Below are 21847 nucleotides of genomic sequence, written 5' to 3'. Positions count from 1 at the left end.
TCAATTATCATAGAATGTTCTGACATCCATACGTTGACCATTAAGGGAGGGTATTAAGATAATATCTTATACTTTCTATAATAGTCAACTACTTGTCTGTAGTCCGTCTTTCAATCTAGATAGGAATGTTTCCTATCCTGTCTCTTTTGTCTTCAGTCCAAATAGGAATGTTTCCTATCCTGTCTCTAGTTTTGTTTCTAATTCCCTCTTTAGTCTACGTTGTTTCTTTTCGAAACAACGTCCTTGTAATTCTTCATAAGGAACACATCTGTTCCTCTGTTAATCAATCAATCATCCGGAAATCCGTTAATCTGCCAACAATTCTTGAATCTTGTAACAATATCTGCAAGTGCCTCCAATAGTATTAGAGTGAATATGCCTAGGCGCAAATATGTCATGTCCACAGACTCTAGAAATATGTGGTGTAGCGTTCCATGCTTTACAATCTGATATTGAGGCATTTGCTTCTATCATAGCAACAAAGGATTGTATTAAAATGTTTTTTTAAAATCAACCACCTTGTTATGTCTTACAAACATATGGTTATATGTATGCATGATGCAAAGACAAACATAACTATTGAGACTATCAGGACAACCATTCTCATAAAGAAAGAACAACACGTGTGCCTGCAAACATCTTATTGTATCTCCCAAAAGATGAAATATTTTGTAGTCAATCTATATTGCCTCAGACAGTGAATAAATCAATCAATGATAAACTCCAGTGGCGCTAGATGCTAGAAGTCACATGTAGTGCATGCTACATATCGCAGGCATGGGAAGCATGACTTTATCGGGTGTACTTTAGTCATAAGTGGATTGACTATCTTCAATCCCAATGAGTATAGTATTGAATGGTGGTTGATTCATCAATTAAAGACTCGATGCATATATGCAATAAAATACTTATGGAACAATGAATAAGTATGAATAATGACAAATGTTCTTTATCTAGACAAATTCATAGTAAGACTGGTAAATCATGGTCCCGCGTCATCGATCTAACTTATAAAGAAATCAAAGAAGCTATATAGAAGCTATTGTACCAATTAGGAAGAAAATATAAAACATGCTAAATGAATAAAAGTGAATGCCAAATCAACTAAGAGAAGTGCTAGGGCGACAGCTTAAAATTTGTGCAAAGGCTGCAATTTATTTTTGATAGAAGACTGCAAGTATTAAAAGAAGTGATTTCATATTAATAATTTTTTTAAAAGGCTGAGATCAGATTTAAGAGAAGGAACTACACAATCAGATTTGGTTGTTAAGTGTTGCGAATTATGTGAAGAGGTTCTATTTCAGTGAAAGACATTCATTTATAAAGGATGATTTCATTTGAGAAGATAAACAAATTTGAGTTTTTAAAGCAACAATAAGTAATATTTTTAAGTAAAAGGGTAAAGAATATGAAGTGTAGTGCAAAAGAAAATGTATGTTTGTTTACATCAAGTAAATGTGATGTACATAGCAGTAAAGATAGAAAGTGCAACAGCACAGCTGGTTGATTTACCGGATATTGGAGTCACTTGAGACAATTCAGACTTGATTGCATTATTGAAGTAAGATATACTTTTCTTTAGAGGGAATCGAACTTACATACTTTGACATCTCAATATATTTTCATTTTGGGTTGTTGGGTGCATTGGAAAACATATATTGGCATATCACGGATGGATTTAGAAAAAAAAAAAGCTAGACATATTTTTTCTACTATTGATAATCCCAATGGATGTTTGGACATTCATTCGAAGGAAGGACCAAACTAGAACTTGTAAAAATCCTAATACTCAAATAAGAAAGAAGCAGATTGCACGGATCTTGAGGGATGATTCTTTGCAAAGAAGAACAAAAGAAGTTTGCCATACTTGAATTTGATATAAAATTGTTCAAAAATATGTGCAGGAACTTCACATTGTTTGGGGGGATAATAAACAATGTTCCATTCCCACTTAGGGGAGATCTTTCATTTATGTGTTGATGAGTATCTCTCATCTTTGAGTATTACATTTATCTACCCATTGTAGTCTCTCTCTTAATTGTATTTCCATATGTACTATAAAAGTTATCTGCCTTGATCTTCTCCTTTATGTCTAGGGAAATTCTCGCAAGAAAAGAAGGTTGGTACTTTACACATGCTACCAAATATTGTGCAGACACAATCTTATGATAGTAGCTTCAAAGAAGATATGATCTAGAATTCATTAGTCATTTGATGATCGGGCTGGATAAAGTGAGGCTCTCGAAGCGAATATCTTTGATAATTGGGATTATGAGTATCCTTCTATATTAAGAGGGAGTCTAAAGATACATATGTGTGATTCTATGATTTTGATGGGCCTACTTGTGTGTACATCATGAGGAAGTGACGACTTGTCAGTAGAAAGTCGAAAGATTGACTTTAGATTCAGAGGGAGTCCAACGGTTTATCTTAGGCATCCTTGAACAAAGAGAGCTTCTAAGGGAGTAGGTAGAGGATATGACTTCCCAAAATCTTTGTTCAAAGGTAGAATTTTGAGGTGCAATTCCTTGTTAACGAGTTCTTCTCTACAAAAGAAAAGTTCAAGGTGAAATTCATTATAATGCATTCTTCTCTGTAAGTGAGAAGTTTAAGGTGAACACCCTTTGTTCCACCCTTTAGGAGAATCTATGGTGAATCCACCCTCTAACATGGTTCATGGTGGATAAAATGTGAGTTTCTACATGATTCCATTGGAAAACATCATGAGAGGTGATGATCTTTCATCGATGTTTGTGTTGTGAGGTCACTATTGTAAGGTGACGATCTTAACAATGGCTTGACCTCTTATCCTAATAGACTTCATTAACTTGTTGTCCCGGAATTTGTCGGAGATCATGATGCTACATTTGTTGTTCTTGAGTTCTTGATCTATTATCATGATAGACTTCATTAACTTGTTGTCCCGAAAATTGTCGAAGATCATGATAACTAACATATCACGATGGACTACATTAAGTTGATGTCCCAGATTGTGTTGGAGATCATGATACTTGTCATAATGGAGACTACTTTGTTGTCCCTGAGATCAAGATTGTTATTTGATATACTGCATTCAGTATTGTCCCAGTGTGTGTCAAAAATCAAATAACTCATATCTTTCTAGGATATGGTATTCTTGTTGATAGGCATCTTGGTGTTGATGCTAGTGCTCATATCACAAGAATGTGAGATTGATAAGATTGTTCAGTATTAGATCACCATTTTGTCAGATGGTTGTGTTGTTTAAATCCGCCCTCGCTAAGAGGGAGTAGTGCTGGTGAAATAGCTTCACCCGGATTATATCTGACTTGATGGATATATGTTGATATCCTTAAATATGTTATTCCAAGAATATCATATTGAGATGATAACTCTATATGCTTGAGATCATAATGTGTTCTATAATGTTCCTCCCTAGCTAAGAGGGAGTTTTAATGTTGTAGCTTCAGTCAGATTGAATTGATCTAGAGTTAATCTCCAATCGTTGTTGGTTAAACGTTATTACATTTGTAGAGATCCCTTCCTTTAACATTGTTGGCCCCATCAGATACTAGAGAACCTTAGATGTAAGGAGGCTTTTCTTGAATATTCCTTTGCTTGAGATTTCTGGAATAGATTTTTATCCTTCTCCAATATACTTATTGGGTTTCATCTGTTAGAAGAGTAAGCATGTATGTGTCCCTCATCTTAAAAATTCCTAAACAGCTCTGCAAAGTTGCTCCAGGCATATCCTACTAGAGAAGCCATCTAGCGAAAAGTGGTGAAAAAATCATATCAAACGTGAAATCTCTAGATCAGATTTGTGTACAGTTTGATCCAACTGTTGTCATATTTTATTTCTCAAAACTGGATCTAACAACAAAGAAATTATTCCAAATGATCTTATTATCCTAACTACAAGTAGGTTGGGTGTAAAGAGCTTCACGTCTGTATGATCTGAATTTTCTGAAGCTGCAAGTACTGGTATTATGTCTTATTCATAGAAAACTCATACAATTATTTTTAAAACCAGCCATTTGCTTGCAATATATAGGAACCTTTAACAGCAAGTTTCAAAATACAGCTATTGCAGATCCAAACATAGAGATTGCACAATACACAGCAGAGCAGAGGTGATTCATGGGGGTTTCGCCTCCTCACCAGTTGTGCATAACTGAAAACCTGAGTATTCGGCATGATCAAAACCATGGTAGAGTCCTCTATAAATATCTACTTGGGGAAGTTTACTAACTTTCCATGCAAGGCAAGTAAACATTTTGATTTGGACCCTTCTAGAAGGTGGTAGGAGATATAAAACAAAACAAGACAAATCAAAAACTTGATTTTCTGCAAGAAGACAAAATTACACAGTTGGCAAGGAACTGGAGTTTTCCTTCTAGGATATAGCTGTCACTACAAGACAAAACTAGGCTTCTTCAAGAAGTTGGTAGTTCTTACACGAGATAAGATTGCACAACTTGCCACAATCTGATCTTTTCCTGATTTGTCTGGAAGGAGACAAAATTTCACAGTTGGCAGCCAACACTGCTGTCTAGGCTAGGTGGCCTCACCTTCATGGGTTCATCACATTGGGCTGAACTGAATTTCAATAAAGCCACCAAAAAGGACCTCAGGTTTTCTAGAGGCGAAGCAGTCATTGTAATTACAGAGGTTTCAAAATTACTTTTGGATCTAAAAGTTTAGGCCCCAATTTTATTAGCCTCACAGACAAATTTGATTTCTGTTCAGCATTGAACAGCCAATGGCTTCCAAAGTCTTTACCTTATAAAGGACCTTAATTCGCAAATTGTGGTAGAATATATGAAAACAAGTTTGTTTGCAAAGACCAGGGCAGGATGCCATGTCTCTAATTCAGAAAATGTAAGCTTTATGCATGCTAAAGGAAATGGAAACAAAACCACAGAGTGGTTGGCTAGCCTCGGCTTGGAACAAAATTATAACAATTTCCAAGGTGACATTAAACCTCGAGAGTTTAACTAAGGTCCAGCTCCTCATCACAAGATTGTGGGAAATAATAGAAGACTATGTTAATGCTTTACGCATCAGCATTTTTCTGTGGCTGTGTCCATTTGTAGTCCTGGTGGATCTGACAAACCATAAATGTAAGATATCATGGATACTTAAGTAGACAAAAATGTGAATGCGAATGAGTTTAAATAATATGGCAGTGCATGTGTTTTCTCCTCAATGATACCTGCAGCATAGAGCATCTACACCACAGGTTCTATATTTTGAAACAGGGAAACAAGCACAATTTGGGTGACATCTATATGGATTGCAGGAAAACAACAGATCCTAGCTCCACTAGTTGCAATTTGCTCTTTCTGCTTTTGGATTGGAGTGTCTTTGTTTGTAATAATCAGACCCTGTTCTCCTGTAATCTTGTCATTACATCTCGAATAATTTAACAAAGTTGTTAAATTTTATCAAAACAAAAAAAAATCCCCTTACTGTCCCCAAATATTAATAGAACCAGCTTCCTTTCTGTCCCCAAACCAAGGAGAAACAATGGTAAAAATTTAATCACCAAGTTTAGATTGTATGTCCAAAGCAAATTCATCTGCCAATTGATTTAAAGGAGGAGAATCCATGTTTAGCAGAATTCAAAGGAATGCCCAAATGGGAAAAGGTGGTGCACATCTATACTAGTAACCTGTACGTTGTTAAACCAAAAATAGATACAAATAAGTTTCGATTTAATTTAATCAAAGAAGATTTGTCTTAGGCTTACCAAATTGAGTGTTTTCCAGCTTCTCATAATATTTGTTTCCAAAATTATCAACACCAACAAGAGTAGCACCTATATTGTGAATTTTTGTTGCCCTGTCCATTAACATTTCAATTTACATCCCAAATGTTAAAAATTGAAGAATCTTGATGTTGTGGCCAAACAAGGCCAAAGATATACACAGCTTGCAAACATAAATTGTCATTAAAATACATTATCTGACAAAGTGTAGAAAATCAAACTGCACCATTAGTTGACAGATGATAGTATAGAAGTATATGCAATAAAAAGCAGTTAATTTAATAAAATTACAAAAGCAGAGAATCAATACTAACCAACCACATGAAATGGAAAAAATGAATGAGAAAAATCTAGATTGAATAACTTTAGTTTTTTTTTATGCCAGCATTATTTTAGGATAAAATAGTAGGAGTTGATGTGACTAAGCCTCATTAAAACACATCCTATGGCAATTGGTCCTAAACACCTAGCAGCCTAATCATAATTTTCCCCTATAGCAATCATCTTCTATCACAAAAACTTCAGTTGTTCGTAAATGGATGTGTTGTCTTGTGTTACAAAAGTGTTATACTATAACCGATTTTTAAACACATCCATGGTTGATGTTGTTATGGTAAATCGATGTGGTTGTAGTTATATTAAACAGAGGAGATAAAAGCTTCTTATATAGATTTACAAAGACGATGTTTCTAAAAGAAACAATCATGAACTAAAGACGAAAAATAGAAACTACTTAATAAACTAAAGACTAACTAAGATGACCATAAAAAAAAATTAGAATATTCTAATACCCTCCCTTAATGGTCATTGTCTAACTGTTGTCTTTTGGTCACAAATTCTACAAAACATTTTGCTGCTGTTGAGACCCTCCCTAGATCTGCAAAATGTTAATGATCAAGAAGCCAAAACTCATCCATTAAAGAACAAAGACGGGTGTCTCCTTCTCCAGAATCAGCAAAGCAGCTATTGAGATGAGTCTACCACTCACCCTCCCAAAATCAGCAAAACATCTAACCAAAAATCATCATAAAATATCCAACCTGATGTTGGATAACGAAATTGTTCTTCCCTAGAGATAGAGACAAACACTAAGAACAGCTAGCACAATTTTAATGAAAAATCGACAAACCATCCAAACTTTGCAAGTGAGCATGATGCTTTGAAACAAATTGCTAAAAGACACAATTTTTTAGGAGAAAAAATGATGAAAACCCAACACAATTTTTGAGGTGAAAATTTGATCAAAACCTAACATGATTTTTGAGGTGAAAAATCAATCAAAACCAGACAATACAAAGCTTCATTTTTTAGGAAAACGGTAAAACCCAACAGAGAATTTTTGACGAATAAATTATAACCCACCAACGAATCCCATGCAACTTTGCGAATTATAGAATCAGAAATTTTCTGAGGGAAAAATTTATGAAAACCATCAGAATTTTTTAAGGGCAGCAAAACACAATACTTCACATGGTAAACCAGCACATGCAAGTACATGCAACAAACATGCAAGTACATGCAACCCTCAAAAAACATAGACTTTTGTTGCAACCAAGAAATCGTGGGATCAAAACCATTAACCAAGCTCAAGATTTCCATCAAAAATCCTCAAAGACGAACCACAAAAGTTTCATAAAATACCTCTTAACGATTTTGATTTCTAAAAATCGAAAAGCAAATTTCTGGAAAAAAACCAAATCAAAAGAGGCTTAAATTTTCTTTAAAAAAATCTGCAAAATTTTATGAAATTCCATCAGCCCACTCTGATACCATGTTATGGTAAATTGCTGTTGTTGTAGTTGTATTAAACAAAGGACATAAAAGCTCCTTATATAGATTTACAAAGACGATGTTTTTAAAAGAAACAATCATGAACTAAAGACAAAAATAGAAACTACTTCATAAACTAAAGACTAACTAAGATGACCATTTAAAAAACATTAGAATATTCTAATAGATGTCTATAAGATGTTCCTTTCTCTTGGTGCTTCCAAAGCACTTATTTCGCCAATGTATGAGTGTTCCACAGGAAAAACCAATTTTGTAGACACTAGGATTAAGAAGTAATCCTCTCCAATCCTTTGTTTTGATGCCTTTCCTCCTCAAAATGTTTGAAATTTTATATGATATACCATCAACATTGAGCAGTTTCAAAGAAGAACGAATTTCTAAATTGTCATTATTGCAGGTTTCATGGTGTCTTTTGGTATGTCTAGACTCTAAACACACTTGAAACGTATTGACTACTCTACCCATTCATATTGAAAACTTTTCTTCAGTAAAACTATTGGTCAATGTGTTTTACATCACGTCCATTGAAGGTCCTTGTGACAAAATTTCTAAGAATGGCCACTTTTGGGATTGGGTTGTGATGACTAGAATAATAAAGAGATAGGTCAGTGTGTGTTATTTTCCTAAACACATGGCATGAGATGGAGGCCTTAAGTTTACTACGAAGAATAAATCCTTGAATGATATGGCCATCCCTTCCTACTTCATTCTTCTTCACATCACCACAAGATCCAAAAAAATAGGCATTCTTAAAACTCTCACTACATGAGCCTTTAGAGTATCCATTCAAGAACAACTTGACAAAGAGATCTCACTTTAAAAATTCTTTCCATAATGAAAAAGTACACTACTATTATACTGAATACATCAATACCTAGGGTTAATACTCAATTTGAATGGATCCACATACAGCTCTGATGCATGCCCAAGTCAATATGGGTACCCCAAGTACATTTTACACATACTCGGGAGGTACCCACAATATCCAAGGTGCACCAAAGGCATGTGAACCACATAACTAAGCAATGACTTGACAAACTTGTAGGGACCTAAGTGTATTTCCTAATAAATATGTTCACTTCAAAAATGGTTTTTTTAACAAGAATGCACTTCTGTAAGATAAAAAACTCTCTATATGTGAAAAAAATCCAAGTCACCCAATCTAAACATAAAAAGCATCTTGTATGGCACATACAAACACAACACCAAACACTCCAACCTCAATTAAAAAACTCATTACTTAGAAACTTTCTTCCTATTATTACTTAAGTAGCAATAATTGAGATTTACCCAATTAATAATTAGTAAACACCACCTAGATTGCAATTACTAATGCCACAAGTAGGTGATTCAATGCGTAGGAAAATACATGTTCAAGCCCAAGCTTACCCAACAATAAAACACATCCCTTCCAAAAAATCACATATAAAACAAAACTATTCAAGAACTTGTGTTCTAACTTCTAGGCATTGATTCAAACTCTCGCTTGGCTTATTTTTCAATTACATGATAGAGGTACACTTATTTTTCCAACTTTTCTAAACTTAAACCCTAACTCTCTAATCACTGCATAGATTCAAAAAAACCTAATTTTTATGGTTAAGCTTACTTTTTTATTTTGAAAATGTTTTATGCTATACTTTAACCCTAAAATGTAAAATTAAAATATACATAAACCTAACACAAACAATTTTTTAATTTGGGGTAAGGGTTAGGCTTTTTGTGCAACTAGAGGTTGCTATGTGTTTTTGTATTTTTCTTTTATGAATGCATTTTGTATTTCAGCCCATATTTCATCATGCCACAAAGATTTTACATGGACTTATTGCATACCTATTCCAATTCAAACCAAATAAAATGTAACTTTTCTAACAATTAAAGTGATAGAGATATCAACCATTTCAAATAGCATCTTAAACAATTGTCAAAAAATGATATGACTCTGATGAACCCATCAATTTGGATGAGGAAATTCCAGCATCTAGAGTTGATTCTTCTTGTGCTGCACCAACACTTCCAAAAAAATTAATATTGGCGGGGTAATGTGAATGCCTTTTTTATACTATGTACAACACCTGATCTCAACTATCATTGGAAGCATGAGATGGAGGACAAACGTACCTACACGTGAAAAGAGTGCATAGCAATTTTTTGGTAATACTCAAACATCTCATTCAACATTGATTGATCTCCTTACTGGCAAGCCACAATTAATATCAAAACTATTCAAGTCCTAGTTTCAAGGCCTTGTCACATGAGCGACTTGATATTGAATTGCTAAGAGAGGCAATGTAGGATGTTAGTGAGGTGGTTGGAAAGCATCATAGGTAGCGAACAATCACAAATTGTAAAAGATTTTTGATGAGTGGACCAAAGAAGGAACAATACATTGATCAACTTTCTTGATGCACCCAATATTGGCACTATCTTCCTTGAATCAATATATACATTTGATAAATTAAAATCAATCCACTAGTTATTTTCACTATCTAATGAGGTTGCGGAGTTCGGGTTGCATATATAGCCCATTTCATCATATTGACAATATAGAAAAAGTACCCCACATTGTTTTGCGGCCCATGTGTGACAGATTACCTTAACCCTTAAGACTTGATTGGTGTAAATCTGCAATAGAGAGAGGTAGTTCTAACACCAAATTCATATATACCTACACTGGCATGCTAATAATGATGGCATCTGTTCTTGAGGGGAAGAAACTCATAAGACCAAGCTCAAAAACTTTTTGCAACTAATCTTCTGTTATTGCAGAATTTATACACCCAATAGATAAACCTCAAATGCATGTTTGTTTTTGTAATATCACATTTAGAAACAAACTATGAATACAGAAGCCGTGTATAAAGAATTAATTAACAGATCTACAAAAACAATCACTGCAATTGGTAGCACATAGGATTACCAACCAGCTGATGAGTCAAGTGCATCATAGGAAACCTGCAATGGATGCATATTCTCAAACAATCTGTCACAAATACAACCTGGCAGTCACTTATAATGAGCCAAAATTTACAACAAATTAGGAATGACAGCCTCATTCTATCAAACCCTCAAATCTGAATCACTGCAAGGTGCGCCGCTCAAAATATATGAATTGCCACTTCGAGACATACCAAAATCAGATTATGTACCCTCCAAAATCGATTGTTGATTACTAGTTATCAAGAATTGCTACTTGGAATTCCACCATGAATTGTTAGATAAAATATCCACCCCAACTCATTGATAAACTCTGCAATATATTTTGGAAACAATCATCCCTTATATAATCATGGGGTTTGGCTACTACAAATTATATAAACTTCCACTCTTACATACTCACTTGCATACTCACACCACCTCCAACATTCAGCTTGCAGATGTAAAAAGAAGAGTTGCTGCTACAGCAGATGAATCGCAGCTCACAGTGACTTCTTCACACAATACTTCCACACTTCTTTGATTTGTTTTCTAACCCCATGCTGCCTTCAGGAATACCAGCAATCCAACAGTACTTTTGGACGCCCAAACAAATGTAGATTTCAGAATTCAATTGCAAAACAATTACCTTCAGTCTTCAGAAGTAGCAATGTGCACAATTCATTGCCATGGTGTCCAACTCAAAGTGCAGAAGAACACTGAGGAAAATTCAGACTTCCTCAAGCAGCTTGCCAAACCCTTGTTCCACCATACTAAAGCAAAATAAGAAAAAATAATGAGATGAGTCCATCCTTGCAAGGCATTATATTTACTAAGTTACCAATTCGGATGCGGATTCCGAAGCGGATACGGGATGCGGGGATTTTATTTTTTTAGGATGCGGATGCGAGAGGAAACGTATATATATATATAAACATATGCAAAGAAATGCAACTGATTTAGCTCAGGTGAAAGTAATTTTACTTTGCTAAATAGATTTGAAATAATTATTAAAAGATTGAATTATTTATTAAATGTAAACTATATCTAAATATATGATTTATTTTTTAGTAATATTGTTAAATATTATTAATATAAGATTTTTGACAGTATAAATATTCTGAAAATAAAAAATAAACCAGAAAAATAATAATACATACATGAAAATGATACAAGGAAAGAAATGTGAAGTAAAATCGAACATAAAATATATATATATTTAATTTTTTAATAATACTTACTTAATATTAAACATAAGTAAATAAGGATATGAAATGGGAATGATACGTAAGAAAACCTAAAACAGAACCTAATAATTCAAATGTAGAGTTGCATGCAGAAAAGAAGATTGCAAAAAGGCAAAAGAAATGGAGTCGTGTGCCTAGATTATGAAGTCACGCGGCGCGAAGGAAAAGAAAAGTTGTGTGACCTGGCTCAGCTTCTTTCATGCCTCCTTGAACGATCAACTCCCACATATTTTAGCAGCAAAACCCATTAAAATGTTTTTGCGATGAAGTTGAACAACGTTTTATACAATGAAAGTCGAAAACCGTTAAAATTTGTGTTTCAAAACTCTGACCGAATATTTATGATTTTATGCTCCCGGATTCCCTGCGGGTGCTGCCCGGAAGCCACCCGCATCCGGATGCCTGCGGGTGGCTTCCGGGCAGCACCCGCAGGGCACCCGAAGGCTTCCTGCATCTATCCGTGTCGGATGCGGAAGCCAAGCCCTAGGGCCACGCATCGGTATCTAAGTATATTTATAACATTTTAATGCAAAGGCGTCTCCTTCACACTCAATGCCAAGAGTCTTCATGAATACACTTTTCACTTAGATCCCCTCTTCTTTATACTTAGGTACGTAATTGAATAATATAATTTATTAACTCCCTTTGGCTCCAAAAATGACATTTTCATCAATATCATGATATTCTGACACAAGGTCATTATTTCGTATGCCCAAGATTTAAAACTATCCAACCTGATTCCAACAAGCTATGGCACTAAGGTGACCAATATACAATACAAGCAAAAATAGTAACCTTAGCGTATTTAATTTAATAATAATCATAATTCACCCGTCTTGCGAGATAACTGAAAAAGCATCAAAATCAAAATCAGACAATACCTAAGTGATCCTAATGTAAAAAGACAATGAATGAACATGACAGGGTGACTTACTAAAAATAAATGCTCCCTCCAAGATTCTTGAAGCCCAAACTAGAAGCCAAAAATAAAAACTGAGAGCATCATTCAACTCCTCTAACTCATATGCACTCATCGGAACTATCTATTGACTTACTATAAAAAGTAAGTCCCACTAAATGGAGCCATAACCCTCAACAGGGTCCTCTAATCACCAGTATTAGCCTACAAGGACCCAGTAATAGACTAAATCCATCCTCTATCATAGTCACACTAAAAAGGAACATTACAATACCTGAAAAATTAGATATAAAAAAATGTATAGAAATTACATTTCAATTGGAACTTCGGAATATTAGTAAAATTGCAAATGCTAAACTCTAAAATTCTACATACTTGAATACTAAATAAAATTTGACATATTAAAATATCAAATTGGAGATTTCTATCATATTCAAAATAACATAAAGATGATTACAATGAGTAGCATGATATCAAAATAAGTACAAAATGTTAAAATGTAGTGAAGGAAGGCCTCTAATCATCCCCAAACCTCCCATCGCTAGAACTATTAGACTCCCCATGGTCAAGATCTACCAAACACCAACCAACCCTACATTTGAAGCCATAGCATCCCCATCAATTTGTGTTAGCTGCTCTGGCTCTACATCCCATCATTTTGTTGTGCTCTCTTTGTACACAAGTTTGAGCCTAAAATAATTAAAAATGAACAATGAACATTGAAATTTAAAGGAAAAACCCAAGCCGAAAGTGAGGGTTTGGGGGCTATTCCCAAATACAATGAAGAGAATGAAGATTGTCAGCAATGAAAAAACAATTGTAAAAAAACCACTCTTTTACATCCTCGAGCATCGACAAAAAAGATTAAAACACTTTCTACATCCCCAAGACAGGGGACTTCATAACGTCCTCCGGACACTAGAGAGATTGCAAGGTGTTCCCAGAGACATTCCAAGTTTCTCTACAACATTTCCTACATCTGAGTGGCAGTGAAGGAACGATGAGGAGATGTCCCATCCTTGTCCACGTGTCACGAAGATGTTTCTATCTCAAAAACACAATTTTTTTGCATGTGTGGGATTGGGGGATGGGATGCATTATGATGGTACAACAGTCAAATCCCAAATAAATCATCACTTAAATTGATTAGATCACTCTATGAAAAGGGATGGTAGTATATTATTAAAAGAGTTGGGATCAAAGTTTTATACTAAGCAAGAGCTTAAAAGGGTGTTGGCTGACAAATATATATTGATTTCTTAATTTTTTGATTGCAATGAAAACTCATCATAGATTAATTAAAAAGTTAAAGCATTCAATGAAAAAGCCTACTAGTTTTGACAACATTCAACATCTTGGATTGTTTGAAGACCAGCAAATGATCATTAATCTTCTTTCACAAGTGGTAACCATACAACATGAAGTTGTACTCACATAAGGTTGCCATCAACAATAGCATCCCTGCAATACAACAAATGTGGATTAGTATATTGAATATAAGCCTTATCCAACAGTCAGATAGCAAACAGTCAGCTAGAACTAATGATGGTAAATCAAACAATATGTATGAAACAAATAAATTATATTTCGTAAGAGTAAAGGAGAAATAAAATGTGGCTACATTTGATTAGTAGTAAAAAGGCCAGCTAAAAGGATTCCCTGATCCCTTAACTCTCTTTATCTAAATCCTAACATTTAAAAAAAGGGAGACAGTGGAAAATTTGAAAGAAGAATTACAACAAAGGCTAAAGGATAAGCTTCAGAGATAAATTATGGGCTTTAAATCAATTATATTGTTCAGAATTAAATTATATTTCTAATTAACTGTAAGATTGGAATTGTGAAATAGATTTTATTGCTTAAAGAAAAATAAGGAAAAATTAATAAATAACACTTCAATTGTCCACCAGAATATAAGACACATTCTTTAGTCTTCTCATATGAGTGAGCCTTGAACATCAAAAGTTCTAAGCACTTGTTAATAAAAAGAATGGTTTTATGGATTTATCATTTCCATTGTTCTCCTTGTTTCTTGGCCGAGTTATTGTTCCAGTTCTAAGGACCTATCTGGAGAGCTACAAGAAATGGTATGTGGCTTAAAGGCATATTCCCTTTATTGTGGGAATGATTAGTTTGTCTGATCTACTTTCAGAAAGAAAGATTTACATCTAATGTTACCATGTCTTCGTCATAATTTAAATGCTTCATGTTGATATCCTTTCAGTTTTGAAAATGGTAAAGGAGATTCCTTCCTTTACACAGCTTGGTACATGTTAGTGTTGTACAAGGATATGGTTTGATTTGCGCATTCTCTCTTAGGTTTTGTTCTTCTTCCTGGATGTTTGTATTCACATTACATTGGATTTGAGTAATATGTGGAGCTGCAATGTTCATTGTGTTTGTAGTTATGTATTGTTCATTATTCCTTGGTGGCAACATGGAGATTCCTTTATCTCTCTCTTCAGTCAAGTAAGGGTATCTTGGGAGAGCAATGGAGACTAATGATGAAAGATGTATTGCAACATATTTGTTTGTAGCTATGTAACATCAAGTTCTGGGGTAAGGGGCGGCACAGAATTGGGGGACACATGTCAGGGTTCCTGATTTTTTGGACCATTTTTTATGATGGCAGGGGAAAGCTATATTAAATTTAGGTAGAAGTTAAAATTTGTATGGAAATTTAAATATTCATATGATAACATTGATTTATATAGTTAAATTGAGAGTTCACCTAAGAGTCAAAGTCAAACAAATTAGCAAATATCAAATAACAGGCTCAAATCATAATTCAAATTAATTTCAGAATTGATTGTTAATATGCATGTGATATTGGCCTAGCTTGACTGGAGAAAGCTTCTTGTGGTAAGCACGAGATCTAGTCTCCCCCCAGCCAACATGGTAGAGGACAAGCCATAAAAAGTTTACCCAGTGCACTGCAGTTTATAAGGGGTGCTATACCCAATTCCTTTAGTCTAAACAAAGTATGCATGTCATTAAAAGAGTGCCTTACAATCCTGGCAAAAGAAAATAAACAACAGTGAGAACAAACTGAAGGCAGCCCAAAGAGTCTCATAAAGCTTCCAAGCCAAAACAGACAACCTGGAATTTTTATCTGGTAAAGAGAACTCTGTAGGTATGAGAAATAAGTTAATAATTTCAAATAAATAAATCAGTTTACCTCTTGCCATTGGCAGCCACAAACTTAAAAAAACATATTGTCATTCATTCCATGGATTTGTTGTGTTATGCTAGCTGAACTTGTTGACTCCTGAATTTCCAAACCACCTAAATCATTTTGCACTTGTGTCTTGCTTTTGTGTCAACTGGGATTCTATTATCTATTGAAGTGCTTTGCAATATTGTCTGTCTTCAAGTTTCTTACTTAATTAGGGTAGAATATTGGCAGTAGTAGCTTGGTAAGCTGAATTTACCGACTGTTTTGATCTAGTTTTGATGAGAAGGTTGTAAATGCACAAATTAAGCATGCAACCTGTTAAACTTAAAACTTGCATGCATAAATTGATCAAGGACAGGTTATGGGACTTAGTCTTGAGTCTATTATCAGGGGAAGTTTCTCTTTATCGAATAGCTAGGAAAAGATTATATACAGTGATATATACAACCATATTAACATACATACAAAGATTATTCTTAAAGAATTCCAACATGAAGTCATAATAAACGAATTACCATTTAGAGAAATAAAGATATAGTTTCTTCTCCCACCACAATGCAGTAAATAAACGATTCCCTCTGAAAATAATGTACAGTTACAAATAGAGATAGATCTACTTTATTAACCTACAAATGCAACAAATTATGCAGAAATAAAACAAAGAATGTTCAAGATCAAATTTTTAGAGGAAAAACTCTCCTTCACAGTTTTTTTAAAGTGAGTTGAGAGTTTTTTTTATAAATCGCATTGGAAAAGTGGGGTTCTGCCAGCTGTCCCAAGGACAATCACTCATCCGCTTTGTATCTTGCCATTGTCCCTAAATTTTCTGGACATTTCCAGCATTTTAAATATATTTGAGGAACATCCCTGGTGTATCCCCCTAGGATGTCCTGGAAACAAGGACACGTCAAAAAGGGTTGGGAAAAAATCATCAGGTTTACACTTCACTGTATGTTGACTTAACACTAAGTAATAGAGGAGTTAGCCGTATCCCCTATCGGAAGTACTACAGGTAGACTTGGTATGCCCTGACCTATTTTCGTGCTTGATATATGTGTCAGGTTATCCTCCTTAATATCTTGGTTTGCAGGTTATTGATGTGATGAAAAGTTTGCAGTTTGCATATATCATTGTTTAGGATCTATGAGTTATGCAGTTGTGTGAGCTGATTACCCATTTGATTCCAGTGAGATGGTTTGGATGTGAAATGTATATCCACAAGATTGATTCAGTGTTGATGTACTTAGTAGTTGGCCTTGTTTGTGATATTTTGCGCATTGATATATTGCATTTGAGATAGAATTATGGCTATAGAGAGACCTGATTGTGGTTTCAGGTTGACATTTTGATGATGTGAAGTTATATGATTATATCTATGATGGCTTGTCTACCCTTTCTTAGGTATAGTTAAGCTAGCAGCCTGTTGGGTAGTTTCTATTTGTTAGTATAAATAAGGCAGATAGATAGATCATTTGAATTTAATTCTTGTGTTCATGTAAAGATTAGCATAGGTTTTCATGATAGTTGGTGTGTTACACCTTGAAATGTTCATTGCTTGATCACGGGTTACATGATGTGAGGAGTTTTTTGATTGACAATAGTTATTGCTGCTTTTGCAAGTATCCTGTTGGGGAGGGAGGGAGGGACGGAGGGAGAGAGAGAGAGAGAGAGCACAGTGAAGATTCAAATCGTACATAATTGGCTAAGGAATATTTTCCCCTTGTATATGATTCCTATGGGCATATTTAAAATGTAATGTCAAGTGGGATAATGTAGGATTAGGTTGCAATCTGCATTGTAAATCATATTGTATGGTTCCAAGATCCATGGAAAATATCTCTAGGCACATAGGGTGTATTGGGAAAGTAATTTCTTCTTGCCATTCTGTAATACATTCATAAGGAACGAAGGATTACACTAGCCATGTGACTTGAACACGTAAGTATTTGACTGATTTTTTCCCAAACACAGACACCTAGAATGGGATGGTGAAAGACAAGTGAAGAGGACAACAACGAGATTGTTGAGCTTCTCCAAGTTGGCATTTAGAAAGGGGCAACAAGTGTCACTTGATATTCCTTCATTTGAGGCAAATCATTTGATGTTTCTTTTCAATGTTTGGTGCCTACATTGGAGTGAAAGTTTTTGGAGCCAAAAGCTATTTCCTTACACGTTCTAAGACAAAGTATGAATATTTAGATTGAAATAATCATCTTTGGGCACCAAGTTTAGATCATAAGACCTCTTTTTAACTCTATAAACTTAGTTCCTTGGATGCAGAAAGAATGTGGAACAATAGAATGTAGAGTTATACTACATGCACAAAAACCTAAGAAAGAACATGTTGGGATACAAAAAGCTTGTTCACAGGTACACGTGCTGTCATGTCGGAGGCAAAGAAGAGAATGAAAGTGTGTGACAAATTGTTATCTTGTTTTCAAGACAATGCATACTGATTTCTCTGCTTGGCAAAGTTTTTTCCTACAAGGGTTTCTCCACACAATCCTATGTCATGTGGTAATTTCATATTGTTAATTTGTGCTTCTTCATTGCTATCTTATGGCGATGTTATCTTTTATTTTTTGCTGCTATAACTTCACATAAGGTGGTGGTGTTAAGCATATTATGTTGGCTGAATTTTAGCATCGTAAAGAAGGTGGTATTAGACAAAACACTTTGTAAAATTAACAAAGAATGAATTGCTCCTAAAGAGTATAGAATCAAGATGTTTCTAAAAAGACACATACAAATAATAGAAAGAATCTATTATACATGATATTTACAATATCTAGAAGTGACCATTAAAATAGAAATAGAAAAACATAGCATATTTAATTTTAATACCCTCCCTTAATGGTCAACTTATCAACAACCAAGTTACCCCTTGACAGTCAGCTGTAGGAACAAACTGCAAATCCAAGAATCCTTTTTCAACAACTGATGGATAAAAAACAATGAATGTCAATATGCTTAGTGTGTTCATAAAAGGCCGGATTTTTGGTAGGTTTGAGGACCCCTTGATTGTCGCATAAGAGGGCTGAAGGGCCTGCCTAAGACATATGGATGTCGAAAAGCATCCTATGAAGCCAAACAGCCTCTCAGCATTTTTCTACAGTTCCCCTATATTCAGCTTATGTTGAGGAAAGAGATATGGCATGTTGCTTCTTACTGGTCCAAGTAATAGCACATGTGCCCAAACTAAAGACATACCGGGAAGTAGACTTTTTCTTATTAACTGAGCCTCACCAATCCAAATCTATGTAACCAATAAGTTGAGTATCTTTGGTTCATCCATAGAGGACAGCAAAATCAGGAATTCCCTTGACATAGCATAGGATGCGCTTCACAGTAGCCCAATGATATGATGTGGGAGTTATCATGAAGCGAGATATGTAAGTCACTCCAAAGCTGAGATCAGGTCTAGAGGCGGTGAGATATATCAAACTAGCCACTAGTTGTTTGGATGTGGATTACTCAATGGGAGAACCATATTTGGTTGATAACTTGAGACCAAACTCTATAAGTGTATATGGAGGTTTACACACTGCATTCTGAATTTGTCCAACATAGCCCATGTATGCTTAGACTGAGAGACAAAGATGTCATCTAACTGCTGCCAAACCTTGACACCTAGGCAATAATGAAGAAGTCCGAGGTCAATCATGACAAAAGACTGACAGAGTTTCCTTTTGACTCCATGAATCAACAATTCGGCACTGCCAGTAATAATCAAATCATCAACGTATATAACAAGAATGATGATATCATTGCTAGTAGGCTTGGCCTACAAATTTGAATCAGGATTCCTCTGTAAACCCTAATCTATGGGGTACTTATAAATTTTCATGTACCATGCTTGAGGAGCCCGTTTTAGGCCATAGCGTGCTTTCGCCAGTTTGAGCACCTAGTGTTCTTTATTGACAACTTTTAATCTGATGGAAATCTAAATTTTTGCAAAATTTAGAATCCCAAATGCCATGCCAAGGGGAGAATCTTTATATTCACTAGGTGTAATCCTCATTTTCAAATGTGCTACTGCTATACTTACAATTATTCAGCTACAGTTGTATTGTGCATATTGGAACATTTCTCTACCTCGATAAAGCTGAGTTTGGGGAGGACATAAGCTTTTGATCCCGGATCAGATGATGTTCTAGGAATGTCTGGCTATGCTGAAGGAAACGAACTTAGAAGAGATGCTACAAATCAATGCCATGTATCTGAAAATATTTTAATGAGCCACTGCATCCTTCGCAATGAATGGATATAATACACTCTTCATAGAGGATGTCCGACATTATATCGACTTACATCAGAATAAAAAGGAGATATATGCTCGTGGAATAGCAATTCACACCAAAAGGATGAGAAGGCTATGCATAAAAACAAGGAGCAGGCAGATTCTCAAATAAATGCTTTGAGAAGGTCATTTTGTTCTGCTCAAACGATTTAGAGGGCAACGAGATTCAGATCCAAAATTTGAAGACTTGTTGGAGCTTGCAGATCCAAAATCATATCATGTAAATTGCAGTTGGAGAATTTTTTAGGATGGGATAGTTATAAGGGCAAATCCTTGACAATGCTGTATGAAGATGAACTGGATACCTGTAAGCCTGAATTCCAAATTCTGAAGTTGGAAACTGCAAATCTAAATAAGAAATATTCATCTGTGAAAACTGAATAGTATAATAGTAAAATAAAAACAGCAGCAATGATCCCTTCTGCATACAGTTTTTACAGCAGACATGACAATCAACAAAGGACTCCCAATCAACGTTTCCATTAGCAAATAGTTCTAAAAACATCATCAAGTAACAGAAAGAGGAAGTTGAACCATCAGCAAATGTCTGAACTATCTCATTTTAACAGAGATTTTTAGATTTGAAAGTAATCATTAGCAATCGATGAAACAACGGGTATTGAAGGAATATGAACTCCGATGACAGGGATTCTTATCTGGAAAAGAGCTTGCATTCCACATACTTTAGATAATGTTTTGATGCATGTGTATGGAGCGATAACATATTGTCCCTGCATCAAAACAATTGTCTCTCTTTTGGAGATCTTACCAGATATGGTTCAAAGATTTTTTTTTTAATCTATAGAGCAGTTTTCAAATAGAGAAAGGCCAAATTCATGAGACTCCAAGACATCATGAGTGAAGCTATGCCAGAAATTGTGATGGGTTCACATCCGACAATACTTCATGTTTGCCGCAGGGGTATTTTAATAGAAATATAATCTTGATGAAGGATAACTATGATATTTGGAGTATGCGGAAGCCCAAAAGCCATACGAGATGTATCCGCATAATAATCAGCCCAGACAGTCCGAGGAATTGAAGAGCCCAATAAAATCACAAAGTCATAGATTTGAGTGCCGTCAGAAGTCTCAATAGCTCACAAGGCCTTCTGAGCATGAGAAAAATATTATTTGTTATCAGTCATTGGCCTCTAACACTGTTCTCTGTTTGTTGCAGGATGAAGAATCACCGTGGATGCACAGAATTTGAACCAAGCAACCAAATCGATGCAGGAGTATGAATAAAAATACGGAGGAATTCCGGCTCAAATGCAAAAGTATGGAGCGAAAGGCATGAATTTGATCGCTTTTGATGGAAATGAACATCATCAATATCCAGCGGCAGTGATAAAGAGACTTCAAAACACAAAAAAGCTCACGAATTTTGCAAGTCAAGGGTGGGTCTCCTGCTGATATCGGATACTCAATAAAGTCAAGAATAAATGCGAAATGATTTGAGATTATCGATGGAGGCATACATATCAATTAAATGTGAAGCAATTATTGGAAGTAAGCAAGTTAATAAAAATGGAGAGGAGTCTATGCGAGATCAAGTAACAGGATTATGGTTTTCTCCCAAACCGATTATTTAATTTGGGTTCAGTTATCGTACAAGATAAGAAGCATAAATCATGAATCAAACTTACATTTTAATCTTTGTAATTATTTATTTATTAAGAGGTGCGATGGTTGAGGACATACCTCTCCGTCCATTATAAATATAAGATGTAAAATCTTACAATTGATGT

General features: G+C 35.0%; 1 protein-coding gene across 1 annotated transcript in view; it reads right to left on the bottom strand.

The window, feature by feature from the left end:
• LOC149541540 (NADH:ubiquinone oxidoreductase, 17.2kDa subunit) overlaps positions 1–21847 on the bottom strand; it is a 50613-nt gene that overhangs the window by 19435 nt on the left and 9331 nt on the right. The window contains exons 2-3 of the mRNA XM_089796758.1: positions 14057–14083; positions 5732–5823 (exon numbers count right to left, since the gene is read on the bottom strand). Of these exons, the coding sequence (XP_089652884.1) occupies positions 5732–5823; positions 14057–14083 (119 nt within the window). The remainder of the gene's footprint in view (positions 1–5731; positions 5824–14056; positions 14084–21847) is intronic.

This window comes from Cupressus sempervirens, chromosome 8 (genome assembly GCF_028749045.1).
Source record: "Cupressus sempervirens isolate cs-2001-9-10 chromosome 8, ASM2874904v1, whole genome shotgun sequence".
Classification (NCBI taxonomy): domain Eukaryota; kingdom Viridiplantae; phylum Streptophyta; class Pinopsida; order Cupressales; family Cupressaceae; genus Cupressus; species Cupressus sempervirens.
This window is presented reverse-complemented; position numbering and strand designations above follow the sequence as displayed.